The 25,908-nt window shown below is 56.2% G+C and overlaps 1 protein-coding gene across 2 annotated transcripts in view; it reads left to right on the top strand.

Annotated features, from left to right (window-relative positions):
• The window catches only part of Padi1 (peptidyl arginine deiminase 1), a 30,327-nt gene extending 5,823 nt beyond the window's left edge, over positions 1 to 24,504 (top strand). The window contains exons 2-16 of one of the 2 annotated variants that reach the window (XM_004850388.3): positions 6,121 to 6,301; positions 6,868 to 6,940; positions 7,403 to 7,464; positions 8,114 to 8,231; positions 8,314 to 8,445; positions 9,942 to 10,114; positions 10,240 to 10,343; positions 11,094 to 11,217; positions 11,433 to 11,540; positions 12,657 to 12,808; positions 18,105 to 18,249; positions 19,000 to 19,093; positions 19,739 to 19,818; positions 20,467 to 20,592; positions 22,644 to 24,504. In XM_004850388.3, coding sequence (XP_004850445.2) covers positions 6,121 to 6,301; positions 6,868 to 6,940; positions 7,403 to 7,464; positions 8,114 to 8,231; positions 8,314 to 8,445; positions 9,942 to 10,114; positions 10,240 to 10,343; positions 11,094 to 11,217; positions 11,433 to 11,540; positions 12,657 to 12,808; positions 18,105 to 18,249; positions 19,000 to 19,093; positions 19,739 to 19,818; positions 20,467 to 20,592; positions 22,644 to 22,877 — 1,906 coding nt within the window. In that variant the 3' untranslated portion in view covers positions 22,878 to 24,504. Of the gene's footprint in view, positions 1 to 6,120; positions 6,302 to 6,867; positions 6,941 to 7,402; positions 7,465 to 8,113; positions 8,232 to 8,313; positions 8,446 to 9,941; positions 10,136 to 10,239; positions 10,344 to 11,093; positions 11,218 to 11,432; positions 11,541 to 12,656; positions 12,809 to 18,104; positions 18,250 to 18,999; positions 19,094 to 19,738; positions 19,819 to 20,466; positions 20,593 to 22,643 lie in introns of both variants that reach the window. The other variant, XM_021262907.2, reaches the window with a different exon arrangement.
• The last annotated feature ends 1,404 nt before the right edge of the window (positions 24,505 to 25,908 follow it).

Raw genomic sequence — 25,908 nt, 5'->3', positions numbered from 1 at the left:
AGGGACTTGCCAGGTCCCGCTGGGAGGGGCTTCGACCTCTCTTCCTGCTTCAGCCCATGAAACCTGAAGCGTGGAACACCTGGATGTTGGCATATCAGGGGCTCCTGCTGAGCAGGAGAAGCAAAGGCCTGGGGCCTGGTGTGCTCCTTAGCCCTGCCCTCTGGTTCTGCATTGTTCTGCCCCTCTTGCCCCAACCCTGGCACCGTGCTCTGACGACCCCCAAGGACACATAGGTCCCCAGTCCCCACACGTACACCCAGCTCCTGTCCCCAGGGACTGGCGATGTCCAAACTGCAGGTTCGGGTGCAAGGCATGCCATGTCTCTCCTCTCCCTGGAGACCAGCTGGTGAATGTCCTAGCCCGAGATGGGGTGTGGCCTGCCAAGCCACTGAGGGTGGAAGCTTTGGAGAGGAAGGTTGCAGCCAGGCAAAAGGGAGGACTTTCTAATTGCCAGAGCTGTCAAAGCAGGGAGGGGTATGAGTAGTGAGCTGCCTGTCACACCGTGTTCAAGCTCAGAAGCCAGGATGACTCCCAAGGTCCTGTGACCCAGCATATATGCATATCTTGTCATCCTAGAGCAGGCAGCGACCGGAAGGTCATAGGTGCCACCCCACTGACTGCACTCACCTTGCTACTGCAAGGTCTGAGTGCATGAGTAAGGACCAGAAAAGTGGCTTCCTACCGACCAGAAAAGTCCCCACCCTGAGTCAGGTGTCCCCAGCACCTTCCAAGGAACTCCCGAGGAGCTGTGTTGCACAGTTCAGACATTTTCCTGCTTCCTCCCTACATCCCCAGCACCTCCAGCCTGATGGGGCATTTTCAGGGCACTCAGAATATTGGTCAGGCAAGCCCATGAGAGAAGACAAAGCTGCTGCTCCCCGTTCCCTCTACCAGCCATGTGACCAGAGGAAAGTTACTCATCCACTCTGAGAAGATGTCTTCATCTGCCAAATGGGGACAGTAACACCTCCCTTGGAGGCTGTAGTGAAGGACAGATGGGATCATGGGTGTCGAAAACCAAGTGTGTGCCTGGAGCAGAGTAGATGGTACCTGTGGCCCATGCCACCCTATGCCACAACCAGAGGTGGTCACACACCTTGGCGAAGCAGTCAGGGTTGGGATTACGTTGATTTTACCATCCCACTCTGCCCTCGGCCGCCTCTGGGAGATTCTTTAAAATTGACTTTTGAAGCTCTGTAAGGGCGGTGAATCAGGCTGGATTTGGGCCTGGGTGCCACAGATGACCAGGAAGGGTCGGAGGGAAGTCTGCCCAGGCTGTGGGGAAGAAACAGGGGTCCGGTAGGAGTGCGAGAGCCTCTGGGGGCTCTGGGAAGAGTCTCAGTAATGGTGGTGATACTGCCTGACCCCAGTGAGGGCTGCACTTGAACTGCATCCCCTACTGGACCCTCCTCCACCCCTAAAAGTGGGCATTTGTATTATACCCACTTCTCAGCGGAGACCGGGGAGGCCACACTCCACACAGAGCCCATAGGAGGCTCTAGAGGGGGTGGCATTTGGAGGGGTGGGCGGATCCTCAGCAGAACAATGGGAATGGTGACAAAGGTGACACAGGGATGGGGACCCCTCCATGGTCAGAATTATGGTCCTTTTCATTTCAAGGGGAACTTTCAAACCTGCCACTGCACTTGACCCTGAGTTTAGGGACAGCCAGGACTGCACCCCAGGCCTGGGGAGGGGGCTAGAGCAGGCCCATCCCAGGGGCTGGGAGGAGCCTAAGTGGCCCCAGTCTCTGCCCCCTCCTCTGCCACTGCAGAAGCCACCCCTGCCTGTACTTCACCTGGCACCTGTAGGTATCGGGGTGAGGTTGTGAAGCATGTGGGTACAGGAGCCCAGCAGCCCAAAGAGGCAGGAGGCACTGAGCAAGTTTGGGGAGGAGGGAGCAAATCCACCCTGCAGAAGGCTAGGGAATTGTGGCCTGTCTTTACTTTCCTCCTCTTTCATTATTATTATTATTATTTCGATCAAGACTCCAAATGGATTGTACCATCAGGGCTGTGACTTGGAGGTGTCAACTTTTGTCCAGAGCTGGGGACAGCTCCCCACAGCCCTGCCATGTCTGGCAGAGGCAGCCCCTGGGAGGAGTGAAGCAGGGTCTCCCACAAGCTGGAAACCCTTCTGCTGCTCCCTGGGTGTGCTGGGCTCGTGTCTACTTTCTCTCGGAATGTGTTGGGTGGGCTGTGGAGCCAGGCAGGCTGGGTCCAACCCCACTCAGCACTCTGGAGCTCCAGGGCAGTCCTGACAAAGCCACAGTCCTCATCTGTAGTGTGTTTATTGTGCTCTGAGCTGGACACTGAGATGCAGCAGTGTCTCAGAGAGAACAGCAGAAATTGCTGCATTCTAGAGGGGCAGATGGACGACGGGCAGGTGAGAAGTGTGGAGGAAGAGCAGGAAAGTGAGCTGGGGAGTAGAAGGGGGCTCGAGGGGACATAGGATGGAGCGGCTCCTGAGGCAGAGAGTTAGGGGTTAGGTCCCAACAAACCCATCAAAGTATATTAAGTCAATGCATTGAATACACTTCACCTATGGAGCACTGCACCGCCTGGCTTACACATGTTCAGAACCCCTCCTCTAGCTACCATCAGCTAATACAAGGCCTGTCTTATTATGGAGTCAAGTGTCACACGTCATGTATTGACTACTGCTCTGAAAGTGAAAAACAGAACGCTGGGTGGATGCATTCCCAACCATGGTAAAGTCGGAAGTCTTAAGCTGAACCATCCATCATAATTAAGTAGGGAATTGTCTGGATTTTAAAAACAAAGGTACTAAGTATGGAAGACACTTCCTAATTATTTTACTGCATTCTATATTATTTATACATGATGGAAATACTTAAGTAATAGGCTGCTATTTTACCACACCCTGTCTGAGTTCAAGGGTAGTTCAATGGTGTGGGGCTGGGAACTTAAAACCAGGCAGCAGTGGAGTCATTTTGTTTTGCTTTTTTTTTTTTGTACCAGGGATCAAACTTGGATCCTTCTGCTTGTGAAACAGGCGCCAGAGCCACTGAGCTAAATCCCCGGCTTAGTAGTGGAGTCATTTGTGCCACAAAAGTTGGCAAAGCCTACACAGCAGGCTGTTATTGTTGATTTTCTTCTTGATTGTCTGGCCTTGAGAAAATGATTGAGAAACATTAATGCAAATGAACCATAAATGTGTATTGGTCTGCAGCCATTACACTGGGCTTAGCACAAAAACTGATGCTTTCTTCCCCAGTTATATGATTCAGCAAAGAAGGTCCTGAGGGAGTGGTGTTGGACACAGTTTTTTCATTTCACTTGTGAATAGCAGCAGAAATATGGATCCACATTCATGTCACACACCAGAGTTAGTGACATTAAGTGGATTGGGAGAATTAGCAGATTGGGATGCAATGAATCTTTTAAATAATTATCCAACTCCAGTACAACCACAGGTTGGCTATGGTTACAGTGAATGGACTCTGTGGAATCTGAGATGCATTTTACAATAAAGAGCAATATTAATATTACCTGTACATTGTGTGATGCACATCACTTATATCAACAAAATTTATAATAGATATATATCCATATTCCCCTTTCACTGAGACCCAGTTATCAAACATCACCAGCTCACCTCTGCCTGGAGGTCAGGGGGTAGAGCAGTGAGAGGGGACAAGCAGAGGCTTGGGTCCCTGATGCCAGGTGGGGATGTGTTTCGAGGAGGACAGATGATCAGCTGGACCAAAGGTCTCTGCCAATCAACAAGCAAGAGTCAGAGTACTCCTGGCTTTGGTACAGAGCAGTTTTGTTTTGTTGTGTTTTGTTTTTTGTAGTATGGGGGATTGAACTCAGGACCTTGCGCTTGCGAGGCAGGCAGCAGCACCACTGAGCTAAATCCCCAGCCCTCAGAGCAGTTTTGATGGCAAGGAAGGAAGCCTGATTGGAGGCAGGTTTCAGAAGCCAAAGGGCCTGCAGGGTCACACCCCCACACAGTGTTCCGGTAGAGGGCGCCAAAGAGATGCGGGGGTTGTTGAAGGGAACCCTGGGTTTAGGAGTGGGGACATTTGTAGCACATCTGCCTGCTGGGTGGAGGAAATGGAGAAAGGCTGCCCTAGGCGGAGGCTTGCAGTAGGGCAGGTAGGATGTAGGCTCGAGGTTAGTGTGCTGGGAGGCAGGTGGTGGCAAGAGGAGGTGACCAGCTTCGGTGAGGAGGGGAGAGGGGGTTATGGAGAGGAGTGTGGAATGGTTTCCTGGGACAGCCAGGCAGTATCAGGGGGTCACTGGAGGTCAGAGGTCATGAACCCAGGGAGCTATAGTCATGTCTCAGGTGCAGGGTGACAGAACACTGGCTGTGACTGTCGTGGGAGCTGAGCTTGGGCTTGTGGCAGAGGGAAAGATGAGCCAGGTGAGATTGGAACAAGGGAGTGATGGCCCTACGGGCTATGGAATGGAAATGGTGGATGAAGGGGACAGTGAGGAGCAGGTGAAACAGGTTCAGTCCCAGGGCCACAGGCTTCCATGGCACTGGAGCTTAGCGGCCTTGGCGGAATGGGTGTAAGCTGATGTCCAAGTGGGTGGCAGAGGGGAGTCTGCTGTGGGTCCAGTTCCTGGTAATGGCCCAATGTGGGGCCACAGCCACTGTGAGCAGCAGGTTTCTGGGAGAGTACAAAGGTCTAGAGGACTCAGTATGGTGTGTGAGATGGAACAGGAGGTCAGACAAGACTCGGGGTTTCTATGGAAATGGGAGTAAACCATGATGCAGGGCAGGAAGGTGACAGGATTCCTGCAGGGTATCCTGGCCTTTGGTGATGCAGAGGGCGTGATTGTGGGTGTGGGGAGGGGGCATCACCAGCCAGCAGCCTTCGAGGCTCAGGGTAGCCCTCTCCCTTCCTACCCGGCCTTTGGAATGGGGATAATAACAGTTGCTTGGCAGGCTGTGGGGAGCTAGGGAGTGTTGAGTAGACCAGTGTTAGCATCATTGCTGTTTGAAGGAACAGAGTGACCACGGCAGCGGTTGGCAGGGGGTCGGTATGGCTTCTCCAGAAGCCTATTTGTGTAGGTTCTTGGACGGTCAGGAAAGGATCAAGGGAAGGATATAAAAGGACCCCTCCAGTGGCATCTTTGTAGTCAGGCAGACGTCTGTAAGTGGACCTGAGCTTGGTGATGTCCTTGAGGCCGACACTCTAGGGGGACATGACAGTGATGGTGGAGTCCTGACATGTAGCATGGACTCCCCTCCAGGTGTGAGCTCCCCATGGATCCCTAAGACCAGCTGGAGCCTGGCACAGAAGGCTCATGTGTATTCGGGGCTGGAGGACAAGATGTCACCCCAAGGCCTTGTTGGCTTGGCTTTGCTGCCCTATAGCCCAAGTCTGCAGGGTGCCCTTCTCTGCACTTGTGGTCCAGAAAGGCTGCTCCTGTGCTGGGAGCAGCTAGTGTCAAGAGGAAGGGGTGGAGGCCTAGCAGCAGGGGCCCAGGCTGACAGGAGCTTCTCAGCCCCTCCAGAGCCCAGAGCTCTGGGATGTCTGGTGGACATGGGGTATGAGGGCAGGGAGAGGTTGCACCAGGCACTGCCAGTCCAGGGCTGTACCCCATCTAGGGCAGACAGGCTTGAGACCCCTGCAAGGCAGCTGGAATTAAGAACCCTGTCATTTGTTAACAAATGCAAACTGAGCACTTACTATTTGCCAGGCACTGCACAAGTACTGAAGAGACAGCAGTGAGCAAAACAGACAAAACTCCCTGCTCTGGCGGAGCTGAGCTAGTGAGAGACAGACCACAAACAGGGCAAGGGAAAAGGGCTGAAGGGGAAAGGGGGAGAACTGGGGGGTGCTGAATGAAGTGTCAGGGCTTCATTGAGAAGGTGATGTTTAAGCAGAGCTCTGTAGTTTGAGGTAGTGAGCCCTGGGGAAACCGAGGAAAAGCCTTCTATGTAAAGAGAATGGCCATGCAAGGGCCCTGAGGCAGGACAGCTTGCATCTTTTTGGGCCAGCAGGAAGGCCAGTGTGGCTGAAGCACAGTGAGGCTTGGTGGTGGGGGTCCCTGGGGCAGTTGTTAAGAGGCAGCCCCTGCTCACCACCCCACTGTGGCCACTCTCCTGAGCCCTGGCTCTCTTCCTCTCTTGCTTCTCTGCCAGAGATGTGCCCAGGGATGCCAAGACCTTCAGGGTCTCTGCAAGCTCTAAGGTGGAGGTCTTAATGGCCTACGATCCCAGACGGGTGACAGAACCCACAGGCAAGGCCCACTGGCCACTGGACGCCAACGTAGACGTGGTCATATCCGTGGACACTGCCAGTAAGGATTTAAACGACCTCAAGGTGAGAGCCACTTCCTCAGAGTGAGAAGCTGGGTCTCCCTCGTGCTTTCCCGACCCAAGGTACGAGCCCTCATGGCTACGCATGCGCACATCACCCCCACAGCCACAAAGCACAGCATCTCCACAGCCACCAAACCCGCAGACCCTCCAGCCCCCAGCCCCACGCAGGGGCACACAGCACCCCACAGAGACAAGAGGAGCCTGGTTGCCCTTCCAACTCAGCACTACCCTGCTTACTCCTGCAGTCAGTCTGCACACAGGGCTCACAAGAGGCCCCTAGGCCCCGGCATGTGCAGGCCGCACAGCACCGCAACCGCGCACACCTCTCTGTGCACCTGCGCATGCGCCTCTCATCCCCGGCCTGCGTGCGGATGACGCCTCCAAGGCCCCACCTCTCCCATCTCCCACCTGGCCAGCCCTCCTGGCTCCCCAGCTCAGGGCCAGGGCGGCACCAGCTTCCATCTGGGGCCGTGGACTGAGGGCTCCCCTTCCCTGCCCTTTCCGGGGAGGCGCCTTGCCCCGGGCTCAGGGCTCAGGGCTCAGGGCTCAGGGCTGACTGTTCCACAGGTGAAGGTGTCATATTTCAAGCACCAGGAAGACGATCCCCTGGGCCACAGCATGCTGTACCTGACTGCAGTGGGTATGTCCTGTCCCGGGACTGTGCCCAGGGCCTGTTAGAGGGGCTTGGCAAAGTGGAGGCCCCCGGAATCCAATGGCTGGGGCCACAAGAATCTAGAAACTTCCCTGCCATTGGCGAGGGCCCAGTAGGCCTCTAGCACTCAGAGTCTCTGTGGGCCGGCCAGGACCTGCAGGACCCAGCACGAAACTGTGGAAGCCAAGTGGCTGGGTAACCACAGTCCAGAGCAGTCCACTCTGAGAATGGCAGGACCCAGCCGAGGGACCTGGGCCAGGCCCCAGCTGCCAGTCAGGGGCCCCGGCTGAAGGCCTGGGTGCCTCTACAGCAGAATCACAGATGCCACCCAGGTTGGGGACGGTCCCCAGGCCTGGGCTCCTGAGCCTCATGGGACAAGGAGGAGCCTGAGCTTGCCAGCCCCGGACATGAGGGCTCTGAAGACAGTGGCTGCTCCCCATCCCTTTCCAGATGTTTCCCTTGATGTCGACAGCAGCCGCACAGGCAAGGTGAAGAGACACCGAGGGGACAAGGTGAGGCCTCCAACAGCACAGGGAGCTCATCCTGAAACGGCCACCATGGCCCAAGTCCATGTTAACTCACACCTGTGTGACTGTCGGGAAACAGCTCACCCCCTGGGGTCTCTGTGGTGACTTGGAATTGGGATCTGTCCTTCATGCTGTTTTTTCTATTTTGGGAACTGTATTTGGACCTCTTCAACATGGTGAGTGCTTCATGAAATGTTGTTGAGTGACTGAATGAGCTCTTGCTGGTTGGGGGGACGAGGGTAGTCAGCCCCAATTAGAACATGAAGAGGGAAGAGGAGAATGGGGTGGGCTCAGGGCTTTATCCCACAAGAAGTACCTGGAAGATGTCCTGGGAGGGGTAGAAGGAAAAGACCCCAGAGAGGCAGCCTGGATCACAAGGCTTTGTGGATGAGCTGGGGCAGAGCTGCCATGGATGGCTACACAGGCTGTTCACTGCACAAGGGTGGGGTGGCTGTGGGTCTAGCACCTTCCTGAGAGCTCCAGTCCCTAGGTGTGTGACCCAGCTTTAAATCTTTAAGCAAACCCAGAATATGGAAGTCTCCAAGCCAACTTAGCAACCGGCCCAGGCTGTACCCAGAGCCGCTTTCTGTAAGCCCTTGGTCCCACTGACCTTGAGCTTCTTGATTTGCTGCAGAAGACCTGGCGCTGGGGTCCTGAGGGCCACGGGGCCATTCTGCTGGTAAACTGTGACAAGGACAGCCGTGGGTCCCTGGAGCCTGATCTCAACAGCAGCCAGCTGGTGTCGCTGGACGGTAGTGACAGAGGTGCTGGGCAGGAAGGGGGGTCCTGCTGGAGGGATGTGGGAAGGGTTGCCTCAAGGGGGCTGCTCCCCAGACCTACAGGACATGTCCCCCATCGTGCTGACATGTGATGGCCCAGATGAGCTCTTCGACAGACACAAGCTGGTCCTGAGTGTGTCCTTGTCCGACTCCAGGAGGGTGCGGGTCTTCCGTGCTCGCGCTCCGGGTGAGTGGCTGCAGGACCTCTTTGCTCCCATCCTCTGTCCTCCCTCCCTCCCCTGCACCTCTCACCTTCCCATGGCCCCTCCTGACTCTCACAGAAACCTGCAAACAGCTACTCTATCCCGCATGGCAGGGTTCCTATGGCCGGCTCACCCTCTGGTCCTTTTTAAAATTTGGTTTTTGATACAGGGTCTCGCTTTGTAGTTCAGCCTGGCTTTGAACTCAGAGCAATCCTCCTGCCTCAGCCTCCTGCCTCAGCCTCCAGGAGATTACAGGCATGCACCACTATACCTGGCCTTTGGTCCCTTTTTACAAGGAGGGAAACTGAGGCTCAGGTGCACAAACTCTCTGGCACACAACCAATTGGGGGGAGCAGGTTTGCCAACCAGGTGTCTGGGGACCACACCCTTCCTCTTTCCACTGCCCTCTGGGCAGCCTGCATGAACAGCTCTCTCACTGACTGCTGCTTACTGTCCAGGCAGCTGGGGGGGATGAGAACCAGTGATCCCAATGCCCAGCCGTGCCCCCAGCACCCCCTGTCCCACTGGGGTTTGTATTAATCAAGATCTGTAGCTGAGGGGTTGGGGCTTAGCTCAGTGGCAGGACTTGGTGCTTGCCTGGCACCGGGAGGCCCTGGGTCCCATTCCCAGCACCAAGGGAAAAAAATCTGTAGCTTTAAAAAATACACCAGTCCTTAACCTTGAGGTGCCCGCTGCTGTTTTTATAAACAGCAAGAAGCCTCTGCTGCTCCTGGGCAGAGCCACTTTGGCTCAACTTTTTTGTTAAATTGAGGTGAAATTAATATAACATAAGATTGCTTTATTCTGCCTTTCGGTTTTGGTGCTGGGGATGGAGCCCAGGGGCTAGAACATACTGGCAAGCGCTCTGCCACTGACCTGGCTTGGCCCGAAATCAAGCATTAGAAAGTAAGTAGCTGATGGCTTTTAGAGAGCTCTCTGCAGTGTGCAGCCCCACCTCTGAGCATTTCACCACCCCATTCACTAAGTCGCCCAGGCTGGGCTCCAACTTGTGATCCTCCTGCCTCAGCCTCCCAGAGTACAGATGTAATCCCTCCCAGATGTGCACTACCATGCCCAGCTACTCCCTGTCTTTTGGGGATGGATAGTATTCCACCTCAGGGGTGGACCACATTTTGTACATTTTGTTTATCTTCGTCCATGGAGAGACATTTGGGTGTTTTCAACTTTGGCACCAGGTGCTCTTTATCCAGTTTAAAGTTTACCTTAGCCCATTCTACGTAGAAGGAATGGAGGCACAGAGAGGTTGAGTCACTGAGCCAAAGCCACACAGCTCTACATGACAAAACTTGGAGAGGAACCCAAATGGACCTGACCAAAAAGGCAGCTCTACTCCTATATTCCCAACCGTGGGCATGATGTCTGTGGGCGTGTCCTCCGTCCTGGCAGCACTCCACCCCTGCCACACACACCCCACTCCAACCCGGGTCCCAGCACGGGTCCTGACTCTGGTTCTCCCTAGGTGGGACGTCTATCTTCGACTACAAGGGGGTCCTGGGGCCCCAGCACCTGTCCTACCGAGTGGAGCGGCAGCTGGGGGAGCGGGAGATCGGGTTCTGTGCTGAGGGGCTCACCTTTCCCGATGCAGACTTCTCGGGGCTGGTCTCCCTCAGTGTCCACCTGGTGGACACAGTGGTAGGCATGCCCTGGCACAGGGTGCGGGTGCCGAGGAGCTGGGTGGGGGCTGTCCGGCTGGGTGGGCTGGACACCTGGGCTGCCTGGGGTCCCCACGAGGCTGCTGAGTCCCCCTCTCCCTCCAGGCCCTGCCCGAGGTGCCTCTCTTCACAGACACCGTGGCCTTCCGTGTGGCGCCCTGGATCATGACCCCCAACACCCAGCTGCCCCTGGAGCTCTATGTGTGCAGGTGTGCCCCTTCCCCACCACTGTCCCCTGTCACCAGCTTGGAGAGGCGGCCCTGGGATGGCTGCAGAGCAGAGCTGGGGACAGGGCAACAGCAGGTGGTCCAGGGTCCCTGCCCTGAGCAGCCGGGGTCTGGCTGAGGTCACAGGCTCAAGCTTCCCCATCTTCTCCCCCTTGGTCCTCTTGCAGAGGCCATGGCACCCCAGATTTGGTCCAGCCAGGGCCCCAGCCCTGCTCAGGCTGCTGGGGGCCACAGGAGGCCTGGCTCCCTCTGTTGAGGCTATACCTGTGCCTGCTGGGGACAGGGACCCAGCCTCCAGGCTCCACCAGGGCCTTGGGCTTTGCCATCTCTCAGAATCCTGCCCTGGCCCCTGGCAGCAGGGAGGCCTCAGCGTCACAGGTCAGAACCAAGGAGAGGGCCAAGGCTGAGCAGGTAGTGAAGGTGAGCTCTGCCCACCTAGCCCAGGTGCTTGCCCGTGTTGATGAGGGAGCCCCTGCTCCTGTAGGCACCCTGACCCTTTGCTGAGGCCCCCTCTTCCTCTATTCTCCCAGGAAGATGCAGGCTCAGGTCACTTCCACGGCCACCTCCCGACCACCTGTCCTTAGTGCTCACATTGCAGGGGTCACAGTGGGGGACCTTACCCCCACCCCATTACCCTGTGAGCCTCTCTCAGGACAGGGACCCTCTGCCCCAGGGGCTGGCTCAAGGTTGTAGCCAGAGGTCATCATCGAACTCCCTCTGCATCTTTTACAGTGTCACAGATGCTCACGGCTCCAATGAGAAGTTTCTGGACGACATGGCTAACCTGGCACTGAAAGCCAACTGCAAGCTAGTCATCTGCCCTCGGGTGGAGAATCGCAACGACCGCTGGATCCAGGTGGGTGGGTGTGGAGTGACTCCAGAGAGGACCCTGTCCTCTGGGGACGGGGACCTGCACAGGGCCTCACTGCCTTGGCCTCCCTAGAGGAGCCAGGGACCCAGCCCTCTCCTGGTGGGGTCCTGGGGCCTCACCTCCACCCACCCCACCCCACTCCCAGGTGTTGGGCTCACCTGTGCTAAAAACCATCCTGCGGCTCTTTCTTCTCCCCCCAGGACGAGATGGAGTTCGGCTATATTGAGGCCCCTCACAAATCCTTCCCAGTGGTTTTCGACTCCCCCAGAGACAGAGGCCTGAGGGATTTTCCCTATAAGAAGATCCTGGTGTGTGGCACAGGGCAGAGAATGGGAGGAGGGGGCAGAAGGGCACAGAACAGGGGTGCCAGCAATGGGAAGCCAATGGGAGCCATGGTGGGGTTGCAAATGAGATGCAAATCTTATGCAAATAAGTGACTGCCACAGCCCCTCCCCTATTCTGGGGCGAGCAGAATAGCAGAGTTCTCCTAGGTGAGGGGCTTGTTCCCAACGGGAAACAGCACAAGGTCAAGCTGCTTTGTAGGGGGGAATGCACACTTGCTGACCCCTCACGGCTTTGAAGGGCTGGAGTCTGTCTTCAGACAGCAGATGTTTTCTAAACACGTACTTTGTGCCAGGCACTATGCTGCCTCTTGTGCACAGGATTGGGGTGGCAGCAGCTGCCATCAGACACTGAGTTCCAGGCGCTGTCCCCTAGATTTCCCTGGGGCACTCTGTTGTTACTAATACGTACGGTTATGTCCTATCTTTGTGGGCGAGAAAACTGAGGCTCAGGGATGTTGAGTAACTTGGCCAAGGCCAGGTGCCAGTGAACCCTGCAGGGTAAGTGCTTCGACTAGGGGCAGCATGGAGCAGCGCGGTGGGAACCCTGGCTGGCCAACCCCAGGAGCGTCGGGCAGGTGCCGGCAGATTTTTCACTGATTCCTGCTCTCACTGCTGCTGCTTGTCATCTTCTTTGTGTTTAGCTTGTTGTTCTTTCCTTAGCTTGAAACAGAGGCTGCGACTTTGGATCCTTTCTTCTTCCTAATGTGTGTGTTGGGGCCTTGGTGGCACACCATCCTTGCTCCATGCTCCCCGCCAGGCCCCTCCAGTTTTCCTGTGCTGTATTTTTATTATGTTTCCCATCAGTGTGTGGCCTAACTTCCGCTTAGACTTCCTCTTTGGCCACGGGATCTGCAGACTCGTGCTGCTTAATTTCCAGACACCTGGGGACCTTCTGGTTGCTTCTCGGTTTGGGGCTTGAACTTAAACGGCAAGGTGCCCAGAGAGCAGGGGGATGTGGGAGAGGGCCTCGTGGCTTTCCAGGTGTGATAGCCAGGGAGCAGAGTCCTCTTCTGGAGCTGCCCCTCCCTGTCCTAACTGACCCCTCCTCCTTGGGCTGGCGTCTTGCTGGTCCCTCCCTAGAGTCCTGACTTTGGCTACGTGACCCGGGAGCTCCTCTTCTCTGGCGCCTCCAGCTTAGATTCCTTCGGCAACCTGGACGTCAGCCCACCCGTGACAGTGGGCGACACGGAGTACCCCCTGGGCCGGATCCTCATCGGAGGCAGCTTCCCCAAGTGAGAGGCCAGCGGGGAAGGGACAGGGGCACATGGGATGATGGCAGTACCCACCCTTGAGGTTCCCTCATCATCACCAGCACACTTCCCCAGTCTGAGAGGTGGTCTTACCTTCCTGCCTGATTCGAATCCTCCAATCAGACTCAGAGTCCTAGAATCTCAGATTTAAAAGGTCACAGAATCGTAGGAGGAAACTAGTGGCCTTGGGTCTTTTGGCCACCTAATTTTATGAGCTTAATTAGTCACTGGGATTAAACATGTACTTTGGGATGCCCCAGACACGCCAGATTCCCAGCTTCTCTGTGATTTTGGCAGAGCTGCAGAGGTGACATGTGCCTGGCACAGGGACAGGGGAAGGGCTTGTTGGTGTCTCCCACCAGGAGGCCAGAATAGCTGCTGTCCTGGCAACAGCTGAAAAGGCCCAGAGGTCACCAGAGCCCAGGGCAGCTGGCTGCAGGTGAGTGAGTGGTTGGCCACGATGCCAGGTGACTTGGTGGGTCCCATTTCAGGCAGGGCACAAGGCATTTAGGGCTCAGACAGGTGGCGATGTCTACTACCCCAGGCCGATGGGTTGTACACCCTGCCTAAAGGTAACTGATGAGGGAATGTTTCTCAGGATCCTACTGCAAGCCTCAGAGGCTACCTGTCTGTTTGTGAGAGGCTGGCATGGAGCCTCGGTGTGTCCTGACCTGCACCCTGGCCCTGGCTGGCCTTGGGTCCAGGGCCCAGAAGACTCACCCAGTGCGGGTGTTACGAGTCTTGTCAGTTCTTGGTATTGCTGGCTCTCAGCTCTCAGTGTGACCAGCTCAGCCTTGGGTTCTTTTGCTCAGTTTGAGGTAGAAATCATGAAAAGGAAGCAATGTCATCCGAATAAGTCTTCACTGGATCTTGTGCTCAAGCACAAAGCACAGTGCACTGGATAGGGCGACTGGGCTGTCTCTCGAGGACCCAAGGAGTAAGATTTACGTAGACAGAAAGGGTGGCTCATGAAGACTCACCGTCAGCTGTTTCACACAGTCCCAGGATTTCTGCACACAGCAGTTCTCTCAGCACCAGGGTTTGCTGTTGACTTGATGATCTACACCTGCATGTTGGGCTCACCTATACCTGTCTTACAAAGATGGAGTAGATGCTCACTACGGCCACCCCAGGAAGTCCAGCTGTCAGGCAAGCTCAGGCATAGGGAGCAAGGAGAGGGTGTCAGGAAGCTCTGGGGAAGAGCCAGCTGCTCCTGAGCTGGTCATTAGTGGAAACATTGCTTTAGAGAGCAGCTTTCATTCTGTAGGAAACTTGTGGTGACCCCTATGGTATGCCGCACATGATGCTTTACCCAGGGGACACCATTTACTCCTGGGCTGGCCCTATCACGTGGGACGATTCTGGTCTTCATGTTGCAGCTGGGAGGCAGAGGCTCCAAAAAGCAAAGCTATAAGCGTGTGTTTGTATGCTTGCTTCCCAGCTCAGCTCAGGGCCTTTCCTGCCTGTCTCCCTGGGAAAGTGCTGTGGCCACGTGGTGATCAGCAGCTTCGGGCTCTGGATCAGTTCAGGGGCAGTTTCCTGGGTAACCAGGGTGCTGAACTGGGTGCCCAGGCCAGGAGATGCCCACCTGCTCATGATTACTCTGGGTCTGGGTCCTGCCCGCACCCAGGGGCTGAAAGGCCTAGAGGCCTCCAGAGTATGAATCAGACTTTGTCTGAATCAGGGTTGAGTCCTGGCTTTGCTATTTACCAATCAAGTGATTTGGGTACTTATCACAGTTCCCAACACATAGTAGGTGCTCAATTAATTCATTAAAAAATATCCTGTGCCAGGCATGGTTGACAGTGCTAGGGAGATAGCCGTAAACAATGTAGATACATTTTAAATAAGAAATGTATTTTATAATCCATGCCTCAGTTTCCTCCTCTGTAAAATGGGCCTAATAAAAATCTCTGTGGCAGCTATATAATCAGCATGACGTGATAAAAAACTCATTAAACCACCTTTCCAGTGCTTATGGAAGGTTCAGCTGGCCCCCAGCCATGGGCCTCCTTGAAGCAGGTTGGATACTACTGCTGTGCGCCTGGCACATGAAGTGTTACCCAGTTCCCTCATTTATCCTACAGCCGTGTCGGGTCCAGACTGTTCCTAGCTTTGTGTTATAGGCAAGGAGCTTAGGCTCAGACACGTGCGTTCGTTCCTGTATTGATCTACCAGTTCAATGCTCATTTATTGGGACTTCCTGTTAGCAGGCCTGGGGCCCATCTGGGGTGCAGAGATGATGAGGAAACCCATCCTGGGGTTTGTAGTGTGACGAAGGAGACAGGCTTGCAGTTTCTCCCCCTGGGGTCTGGGGCCTGGGTGCCGGTGGAAAGGAGCTCTGCACGGGCAAAGACAGACAGATCAGTGCCAGGCTGGGCCCTGCAGGTCCAGGCTGGTCAGTGCTCTGCCGCGTGCAGCCATTGCTCAGGCCCTCAAGGTCATCCCCACCCCTAGCAGCCTGAGGACCCCAGAGAGCAGGCAGGGGCAGGTGGTGGGGAGGCCTCTCTGGGTCCCCCCAGACTTTGCTGGCAGCTTCGTGTCTAGGACCACACAACATGTTAGTGGTATAAGCAGAACCCGGTTCTCCTGTCCCGGGGGCCCCAAACTAAAATTTAGTACCTCGGGCTGCTGTCCTGAGCCCCTGCTGCCACTTCTGAGCTCAACAGTGAACAGAAACCTGCACACGTTCTGGCAGGAGAGGTAAGCAGTTTGCAAACACAATCAACAAGTAAGCTGCATGGAACCTCTGATGAGCAGATGAAGTATGGATGCGTGAATGAATGCATGCACTTTCTCTCTGCTGAACCTCAGTGTCCTCATCTGGAGAATGGGGATAGTAATAGTCAGAACCTCACAGGGCTGGAGTCAGGATTAAATGAGGTAACCTGGCCAAAGGACTATGTGCCTGGCACTTAGTAAGTGATCGATGCATTTTTTGCACACCTGGGTGGAAATGTGACATTTAACAAAGCCTTGAAGGAAGTAAGGGAGTTAAAGATGGGGCTGTCTGGGAGGAGAATGTTCCAGGGAGAGGAAGCCACTTGTGCAAAGGTCCTGAGGCAAGAGCATGCCAGACACATTTGAAGATGGACCTGAGTGTGCAGGGAGGGGTGCCATGAGGACTGGTCTCAGAGCTCGGCAGAGCACCCGTCACATGACCTGAGCTGATATTTGCACTATGTCCTAGGGCTACCAGAGGATCGTATGAGAGGTACTTAGTGTGAGGGAAGTAAGGTGAGCAACAAACAGGGGGTCCCTTCTCTGCTGATTCGCCACCCTTGTGGCACACCTTGGGCTCTTATCTGAGCATTTCCACCCGTAGTGGCAGCTTTGATGATCACTCAGAGACAGGGCTGCTGTCCCAGGCCGGGGGTCATTGGGTCCAATCCTCCGGACCCCACCCGGTGCTGGCATGGAGAGCACCGCAGAGAGACCCCACCCTTTCCCCACGCCCCCTTCTCGTTCCTGCTGCTGTCTCCTCATGAATACTCCTGAAGCCCAGCTCTTCTCCGCACCCTCTCACTGCTTTCAGAGCAATCCCTTCAGCCGGGTGCGATGGCACACGCCTGTCATCCCAGCATTGGGGGGTCTGAGGCAGGGGTATCGCTGGGAATTAGTTCGAGGGCAGCCTGAGCTACAAAGTGAGTTCAAGGCCAGTCTGGACTACATAGTGAGATCTTGTCTCCAAAAAATATCCTTTAAAATTTTATTTCATACTAAAACAACAAAACACAAGAAAAATTTCCCACAAATCCCATCCCAAAAATTCCAATCAGGGCCGTCATCTGTCGTACACAAAACATAGACCCCGGACTGCTCATACCTAGTGGCTGAACAAAGCCTTTTTACCACATGTGACAGTTTTGAAGTGGGTGTCATGCGTGAGGTGCTGGGGGCAAAGCTGTGGACAACTTGGACAAAAGCCCTGTCCTTGGGGAGCTTCCATTCTCTGGAAATTCAGGACAACAAATAAGATGGCAGTCTGCCGGGCCTTGCCCAGTGCGGCAGAGAGAAATAAAGATGGATGGATGTTGCTGCTTTGAAAGGCCTCATAGAGTGAATTTGAGTTAAGCCTGAAGGAGGTGAGGACAGAAGCCATTGGACTGTGGGGACTGGGTGCCTGGGAAGATGACAGCTGGCCGGGTGGAGGCAGAGGAAGGATCACTTCTTTCCCTTGGTAAGGGTAGAGCTGCCAGAGTGGACACAGGTCCAGGAGCTGGTCCATCTGTCCCTAGGCCAGACAAGTGAGGGCAAGAAGCGTGACCCTAGTTTATAAGACAGACTGAGAAGCATGTATTACAGAGCACGTGTTAGTGTCTTCCTGCACAGCTGGGGAAGGCTGGACAGTGTCATCTTACGGCATCTGGATGGTAACACTACCTCCTTCAGTTCAGCCTCAACTGCCCGATCTGTGAAATGGGACACTGAGGGTCCCTCCCTGCTTGGTGATGCCTTCTTCCCCTGTCCTGTGGACAGTCCCCATGCACAGGGCCTGTGTCCTGCTCTGCTACCCCTTCCTCTAAGCAGCCCCCATCTGTCCATGTCAGCTCCCCCACAAAGGGTGGTATGACAATGCCCAGAAGTGGTTTTGTGAACTCAGGGATCAGACATCATGGAGAACAAATGCCCAGGGCAGGCGCTCAAATTGCAATGCACAAGAATCTGACAGCCACCCAAATGCAGATTCCTGGGCCACATCCTCCATGCCTGTGAGGTGGAGCCATACCAGGGCCCAGGAATCTCACTGAAACCCTCCAACAGAATCAGACTCTGTGCTCAAGAAGGGGCTCGCTGGGTCCTGGTCCTATTTTGAGCAAAAGCTGCATGTCCCTTGAGAAAGAGGCAGTTCTCTCTGAATCTCAGGCTGTGGAGGGTCTCTGGTTCTGCCTGGCAGGTGGAGTCTGTCATATGACTCAGGGGTGTCAGGTGCAACAGGGCACCTCCTCTGGAGATGAGCGACTAAAGACCAGCTTCCAGGCTGTGACAGGCCCGGGTTGGGCAGTGCTGAACTGGTGCCATGCTGAGCAGTTGTGGAGTCCTATGAAGGCCGCTTCCTGCCTTCCCTGCTGGCTCCCATGCTTCCAGCCCCAGCTCGGGCTTGGAACCAGGGGGTCTGGCCCTGTCACTTCCCAGCTGTGCGGCCCAGGCTTGGTCACGTTGGCCCCTGGGCCTCAGTTTCCGCATCTGGGAAAGAGGACTCATTCTTACTATGCAGCTTGGGGGTCTGCACACACCATTGCAGGAGGATACCAGGTGACAGCCGCTGTCTCCGCAGGTCTAGCGGGCGGCGGATGGCCAAGGTGGTGCGAGACTTCCTGGCAGCCCAGCAGGTGCAGGCACCTGTGGAGCTCTACTCGGACTGGCTGTCTGTGGGCCATGTGGACGAGTTCCTGAGCTTTGTGCCCACCTCTGACCCGAAGGTGTGTCCCCCCCGACACCATGGCCTCTGCCTGAGCTGCTTCAGCCCCTGCCTGGCTTGATGGTCCCACCTAGGTCTGGCTCCACCCTGTGTCCAGGGGGACCGGGACTGGGCTGTGTCAACCTGGGGTGGGGGCTGCCTGGAGGAGGTGAGTATATACTCAGACCCGACTTCCTCTGCCAAGAGCCAGGAACATTGATAATAATGGGCAAATTTACTGAACGCCTACTATGTGCCTACTATGTGCTTCATGCATGCAGTCCTCCACCCAGGCCAAGAGGTGGTGCTGTTATTATTGGTCCCCTTACAGGTAAGGACACTGAGGCTCAAAGGGCCATTAACTTACCCAAACTCATGCTTGCAGGCAGCAGAGTAGGATTCAAATCTGGTCTCTATGCTAACTACTGGGCTCCACTACCTCGCAGAGGGCACTGGGGAGGGCATGGCCCTCAGGGAGCAAGCAGGCTGCTGGTTCCAAGCCAGCAAGGAGGAGCTCTGATGGGCAGTGACAGGGTGCAGCTGGAGTGTGTGCCAAGCTCTGCCTGTGCCCGTGAAGGGGACTGCTGCATTGGCTTGAAGGCAGAAATAAGAGCTCCTCAGGGGGCAAAGTGGGAAGGGCCCCAGGTGGGTTGGGACATTGCAGACAGTCTTGTGGCTGATGGTGACATCAAGGCCAGAAGGGAGCCCCATGTGTGATCTAGCTCCTCAACTCAGACCCTGCCCGGGCTTGGGCTGCCCTCCCTCTGTGCAGGGCTTCCGGGTGCTCCTGGCCAGCCCCAGCGCCTGCCTCAGGCTGTTCCAGAAAAAGAAAGAGGAGGGCTATGGGGAGGCAGCCCAGTTTGCTGGTGAGTGCCATGGCCCAGTCCCTCGGCCACCCCGGGGAGCTCCTGCCCTTTCATCACCAGCCCAAGCACTGGTGATGCCCTTCAAGGCTCTACCCAGGCTGGTTTGGAGCCTGAATGGCACCCTTGGGTGCTTGGGGATGTGGGATGAGAATGCTTCGGCCTTTCCTGGGTCAGGGGTGGGAAGCTGAGGGCCCTAGGTCCTTGGATAGGCATAGGGGAGGATGTGGCCTTTCCGATGGACAGGCCTGGGTTCGAATCCTGGTCTTAGCATGTGCTGGCTGTGGCCTCAACCACAGGGAGTTCTGAACCTCTCCGGCCTCAGTTTCCTTTTCTCATGAGTGGAGGGATAATTAACTGCTCCCAGAACTGTTTTAAAGATCAATGATCAATTAATGAGGCTTCCCAGAGCACTGTGAGTGTTCAGTAATGGTAGCTGTGCTGTAATTATTGGCCCTCAAGTCTCAGATTCCCTTCCCAGGGTCTCTGACCTGCCACTGGGTCGTACCTGCAGCCTCTGGCTTTCGCCATGCTGGTTTCTGACCCTGGCACGGGCAAGAGGAACATCCTGCCCTGGGTTTTGTCACCTCAGGGTGAGGTGGCCCCAGGGAAGGATTCCCTGGGCCCTGTACCCTCTTTCTCTTGCAGGGTTAGGACACAAGGTGAAGAGAAGCATTAATGAGATGCTGGCAGACAGACACCTCAGGAATGACAGCTTCCATGTCCAGGTGAGGGATGTGGAGCCTGGGCACTGCCCAGGGGTGGGTACTGGTCTGGGCCTGGGCTTGTCCTAGAGCTGTGGGGAGCCTGTCGCACCAGGGGCTCCACGACAAAGGAAAAGGACTGGGAGCCCAGTCCTGTGAGGGAGCCCGGGCCCTGCCAGGTGGTGAGGGAGATGAGTCGTTCCCAGGGCAGCAGGTCCAGGCTCTCCTCCGGAAGTGTGGTGAGTGAGAGATACGGGGAGAAAGGGTCTGGTGGGCAGCAGTGCCAAGAACGGGGGCCCAGGGCCTCCAGCCAGGGTGGGGTTCCCCCGTGATACCTGCTGTGTGCCTGGCACAGGGTGCAGCGCAACAGCAGCCAACACTTCCTCTGAGTGCTGAAATGGGCAGCGGCACAAGGCATGCTGTGGCTGGGACTGGGACAGTGTGGCAAAGCAACAGGGACTTGGAACTGCAAACTGCCCAGATCCAGCCCCAGCCCTGCCCCTTCTCTGTGTGGTGTGCCTCATTACTGCGGCTGCCCGTGCCTCGGTTTCCCCACCTTGGGACCACAGTGGCCCCTGTCTCACAGAGCTGTGTGAGGCCCTAAGGAGCCTACAGGCGCTCAGGGCCACTTAGGTGCTGCTGACCCGAGACTGTCGCCACCTTCCTCCCCAGAGCTGCATCGACTGGAACCGCGATGTGCTGAAGCGTGAGCTGGGCCTGGCAGAGGATGACATCATCGATATCCCGCAGCTCTTCTCCCTGAAGGGCGCCTACGCTGAAGCCTTCTTCCCAGACATGGTGAGGGAGAGCCCCGGCTCAGGTCCTGCAGGGTCGGAGGTAGGGGGACAGCTGTCAGTGTCCCCAGCTGGGGCCAACTTCTTGCCCCAGGTGCCTTTGAGTGCACAGTGAGGGGTGCTGTCGGGACCTGGTGGGCGAGACCCAGGTGCTCTGCACACCTGCAGGGCACAGTGCGGTCCCCACCACAAAGGGCTTTGTCTCAGTCCCGCTCCAAATGGAAGAAGAAAAAGTGGTTTGATCCCACGTGTTTTGGGCTTCTGTTTTTCCCCCGGTGGCCCCGCAGGTGACAGGAGACTGCCTGAATCGGCAGGCAGGGCCGGTGGTGGCCCTGCTGACTCTCATTACCAAGGCAGCTGATGGGCGGGTGAGCAGAGGTGACCTCACCTGGGTGGCACCTGGGAGGGGCCAGAACGATGTGATTGGTGCACCCTGACCCCGGTGCCCACTGCTCTGAGGAAGGGTGTTGGGCCCTCCCTGTGCTGTCAGATGCTGAGCGCATCTCTGGCCTCTGCCCACTAGATACCAGTCAGCACTCATCTAGTTGGTTTTTAAATTTAATTAATTAATTAATTTTTTTAAGCAGGGTCTTGCTGTAGTGTGCGGTCCAGGCTGGCCTTGAACTCATGGCCATCCTCCTGCTTCAGCCTCCCAGAGTGCTAGGATTACAAGCATGTGCCACCACACCTGGCTTAATGTGGTTTAATTTTGATTTAAGCAGCCACATGGCTAGTGGCTGCCGTGTGGGGCAGCAAAGCTCTAAGGGACCACTGGGTCCTGGCTCTGCTGAGGGTGGGGAAGGCTGAGGCAGGGATCCATGACCTTCGCCCTCCCTGGGCTGTGGCTGTGGGGACCCCTCCCCGGCAGACACTGTCCAGGCTCCCCATGGGGTACCCGTCTGTCCTCACTGGAAAGGTGTTCGGGGCACACTCAGTAACCTCCACCTTTGTCAGGTGGGGAGACCGAGGATCGGAAGGAAAGTGGGTGACTTGCCTGAGTTGTGCCCCTCACCAGGAGGAACAGAGCCTGCTGCCGATGGCTGTCAGCCTGGCTCCTTACTCCTCTCCCTGCCCTTGGGCCCCAGCCTGCCCCACCCCCACCCGGCCTCTTCCGGCCAATCATGGGTAGCAAGGGAGTTCGAGCCGAGGCCAGGGGCTGACCATGGGCCCCTGACTTCACCTTGGTCTTGGCTATGGGTGGCATGGCAGGGCAAGGCGCAGGGCATGGAGAGTGCCAGGGCCCATGTCCTAGACACCCCCATACTGAGGCACCTGGGACTACCCCCCAGATGGTGGCCCTGTGTCCCCTTTGGACACCTCGGGCAGTCCCCTTGCACTTTATGCCGTCACTCTCGGGCTGAGAGTTTCCCTGAGAAGCTGTCACAATACCTGTCCAGGGGACTGTCCTTCCCCAGAATAGGGCCCAAGCCACCAAGGAAAGCAGAGAGGTGCCACCACCAATAAACTCAGTGTCTCCCAGTCCCCAATTCCTCAGCCCCACAGGTGGCCTGGTTCCAGCAAGGGCCAAGAGCATAGACTTTGGCCTGAGTCAGATCCAAGTGCAAGTTTTAATCTCATTGCTCTCTGGCTGCGTGGTCTTGATCATGTTACTTAACAGTATGAGCCATAACTGCAGAGGGAGGCTGTGAGCTTTAGTGCTGATATAGCTGACACATAGAAGACGCTCAATAAATGGTAACATGATCAGGGCTGCCAAAGATAGTTGAGCAGCCTGGGCACTGCAGAATCATCCCTGCCCCATTCACCCCATGGTAGCTCTGTATATTTGTTGTACAAATTGCTGGCAGATGGCAGTAAAACAATTGACAATTTTCTGATAGATGGAAGAAAGTGTTAGAAGAAAGGGTGACTTTGATTGGTACAAATATCAGTCCTGCCTTCCAACCATGCATGTGTTCCTCCTCTGCTTTCACAGCCCTAGTTCTTGAGTGGCTGTGCGTCCTGGCGGCCCAGGAGTCCCGGCAAAGATGTCAGGCCCCGGGGATGGGTGGCCATGGCCAGCCCAGCCTCCCTCTTGCCTTCTGCCTTCTGCAGGTGAACATGGTGGTGCTGGGCAAGTACCTAGGTATCCCGAAGCCCTATGGGCCGATCATCAACGGCCGCTGCTGCCTGGAGGAGAAGGTGCGCTTGCTGCTGGAGCCGCTGGGCCTCCACTGCATCTTCATCGATGACTACTTGTCCTACCACCGGCTGCAGGGAGAGATTCACTGCGGCACCAACGTGCGCCGGAAGCCCTTTGCCTTCAAGTGGTGGCACATGGTGCCCTGAGTTCACTCCTGCCTGCCGTTCTCTCTGCCATCCTGCTGGGTTACCCTGCCTGGCAAGGGCAAGACATATACCAGCCTCCTTCCTCTTGGGGGCCCTCGGTACCTCCCCCCGTGCCTGCAAGTGTGCTGGCCACTGTAGGCACTGGGCTCTGGGGAGGATGCCACCCTGCCTGGCCCAAGGATGACTGACCCCGACTTCCCCTCTCCTTCAGCCATGGCCCCCAGAGGTCCGAGGCCAGTAGCCTTTGCATGAGCAAGCTGACTGAGAATGGCTCCCCTCTATCTGGACGCCTTCTGGGGCCTAAGAAGAGTGTGTTTGGGTCTGCGCCAGGAGTGGAAGCTGAGCCCTCAGGGTCTGCTGTGAGGACCCCAGTTCCAGGCAGCCTATGGCTCTCATCACGCCAGGAAGAGAGATCTGGGCACACTCTCCTAAGGGGACCCAGCTAGTGACCCCCAGCACCCTTCAGCTGTAGGAAGCAAACAGGGACAGGAACCCCTGGTGTCTGAGGGCTTGTTATGAAAAGAAAGGAGGCAACGAAACCCCTTGAATATCTGCCTCGGCCCTCAAAGGGTGCTCGTTACCTGTCTGGAAGCCTCTAATTAGGAGAGCTGGCCACTTCCTGCCTAAAAGTGCTGAGTGGTAGAGAGGGACTTAGGGAGCTTGAGTAAGGAGCCTGGGCAGGTGGGGATAAGGCCAGAGTGGCAGAGGAGGCTGGGCAGGGACCTCCGGGCCTGGAGGCTTCTGGGCTCTGGGACCTCCAGGGCTTTGGAGTTTGAACCCTGCATCTGCAGGCAGCTGGCTGTTCCAGATGTGGTGGGGGTGGGGCCAGATGTTAGAAGAGGGTGGGGGACCATTAGGTTATCTCTGAAGGTGGGGCTTAATTTCCTTTAATAGTCTGTCATTATCCCCTTCCTTCTGCAGGCAGGGGGAGGGGAAGGCTGGTCCGCTGTCCCTCAGCAACCTGGGGCCCCACAGGCGTGCGCACTCACGCACACACACGCACATGTGGATGCAGTTTTTGCCTGTGAGCAACTCCCCCATGGCAGGCCAGGTCCCTGCCACAGAAGGACAGACAGCTGCTCGCCAGGTTAATAGCCCCGTGAAGCCACCGGGGCCTGTGGGGGCAGGCAGGCTGGGTGGCTTCAGGGCCGGCAGGAGAAGACAGCCTGCTTCCTCCTTACTGGCTAGGGACCATGGCTGCTCTTAGTCCCTGGACGTCTGCCTGTCTGCATTTGTGGGGGCCCCTGGAGAGTCTTCAGACCAAACCAGTTACTGTCACGTTTTTAGGCCCAGAACAAAGGCTTCGGTGGAACTGCTGTGGGTTACACGGGTGGGAACCTGGATCCTCCCCTTCCTGAAAGTTCCCAGGCCCCTTTGTAAACTCTTGCTCTGACCTTGGCACCTTCGTCTTAGGATCAGGACCCAGCCAAGGCTGAGCCGTGAAGAAGGGGCTGAGGATGTGGGTTGGGATCAGAACCTCCTAGGGGAAGGGCCCTGGGTGGGAGGGGAGCAGGCTCGCAGAGAGACAGGGAGTTGTGAGGCTCTGGAATTGCTGCTGGGGCCGTTGGGTCCTGCTAGGAGTGTTCTGGTGACCAGTCACCTCCTTTCTGATCAATAAAAACATCGGCATGCATTTCCTTTGCTTGTGTGATGGGCTGCGGGAGAGGGACACACAGGTTGGGGCTCTGCCCACCCCACCAGCAGCTCGGCCTGGCTCAGGGGCTCAGCTCCTTCCCGGCCCAGCCAGCCAGGAGCACCGGTGTGCCTGTGCAAAGTGAGCGAGTGCCAGGTGGGCTGCTGAGTCAGCTGAGCCCTGGTTCAGCACATGCCCAGTGCCCTGGGGCCGACTGCCCAGCTGAGATGTGTATCGGGGAGGATTGTGGCCTACCTCTTCCTCCCTCGCCTCCCCTGGGCCATCTTGGGGTGCAGAAGGGAGGTGGGGAGGGCTGGGCCCTGTTGGCCACGACTCAGCAGTTCTGGCCACCGCAGTTCCGCTCAGCCCTGCTGTGGAACCTTCGCGTGACCTGATTTTAGGGGCCTCCAAACATTACCCCCTCCTCTTCTCCACTGCTGCTTCAGATGATGCCCTTTGATACCAAATCACCGCTAGCTTTATTTTAGCTTTTGGCGTGGACTAAGAGGCCAGAAGTTGCTGCTCATTGGTCCCTGGCACTTTAGTCAGAACAAACCATGGACCTGTTTCTAAAAGCTGGTACTAACTGGGGGAGTGGAGGCACAGATCCACTTCCAGGGAGACATGGGGTCTGAGCAGGAGGCCAGCCTGTCTCCAGTGCAGTGACCCCCAGAAAACCTCCACATGTTCCGAGCCAGGATGGGGAGACATGGCATCCTCCTGAGGTCTACCTCTTGTCTTGAGCTGAGCCAGCCACTAGCCCATTTTACAGCTGAAAAAAAAAAAGTTGTTTCTAGACCCAGAGGCCCCACAGCTTTCAGTGAAAAGAATGTTCTTCCCAGAAATTAGGGTAGAGGAGCCCTGTGCCCATAGGAACCCTGTCCCCATAAGAGCCTTGTCCCCATTGGATCCCTATTCCCATAGGAGCCCTGTCCCCATAGGAGCCCTGTCCCCACCCCTGTCCCCATAAGAGCCCATCTCAGGGTCCTGCTGAGACCCTTGGGCAGCGCAAATGCCCCAGCTGAGGGCTCTAAGGAGCGGGTCCTTGTCCCTGCCTGCTCAGATAAGCAGCACCACCTGAGAGAAGGAAGGAAACCTCTATTCAGCACCTCCTAGAGCCTCTGATGGACAGGGTGTGCCCTTGCCATTATCTCTGCCAGAGCTGGCCATTAGTCATGTTTTCTATAGATAAGGAAACTGAGGCCCCAAGAAAGGAGATGCAGCCCCCCAGTGCCACTTCACCAGTGCATGGTGAAGCCTGGATCTGAACCCAAGATTCCTCTCCCCAGAGCCCTTGCTCTTGCTGTTCCGGAGCCCAAATGCCCCTTCTTGCCTCAGTTTCTCCACCTGACAAGTGAGCTTCCTATGCTGCTATTCTGAATTCCTGTAGCCTGGAGA

Source organism: Heterocephalus glaber, unplaced genomic scaffold (assembly GCF_053883595.1).
Source record: "Heterocephalus glaber isolate CG9 unplaced genomic scaffold, H.glaber_assembly_v1.0 deba00001452, whole genome shotgun sequence".
NCBI lineage: Eukaryota > Metazoa > Chordata > Mammalia > Rodentia > Bathyergidae > Heterocephalus > Heterocephalus glaber.
This window is presented reverse-complemented; position numbering and strand designations above follow the sequence as displayed.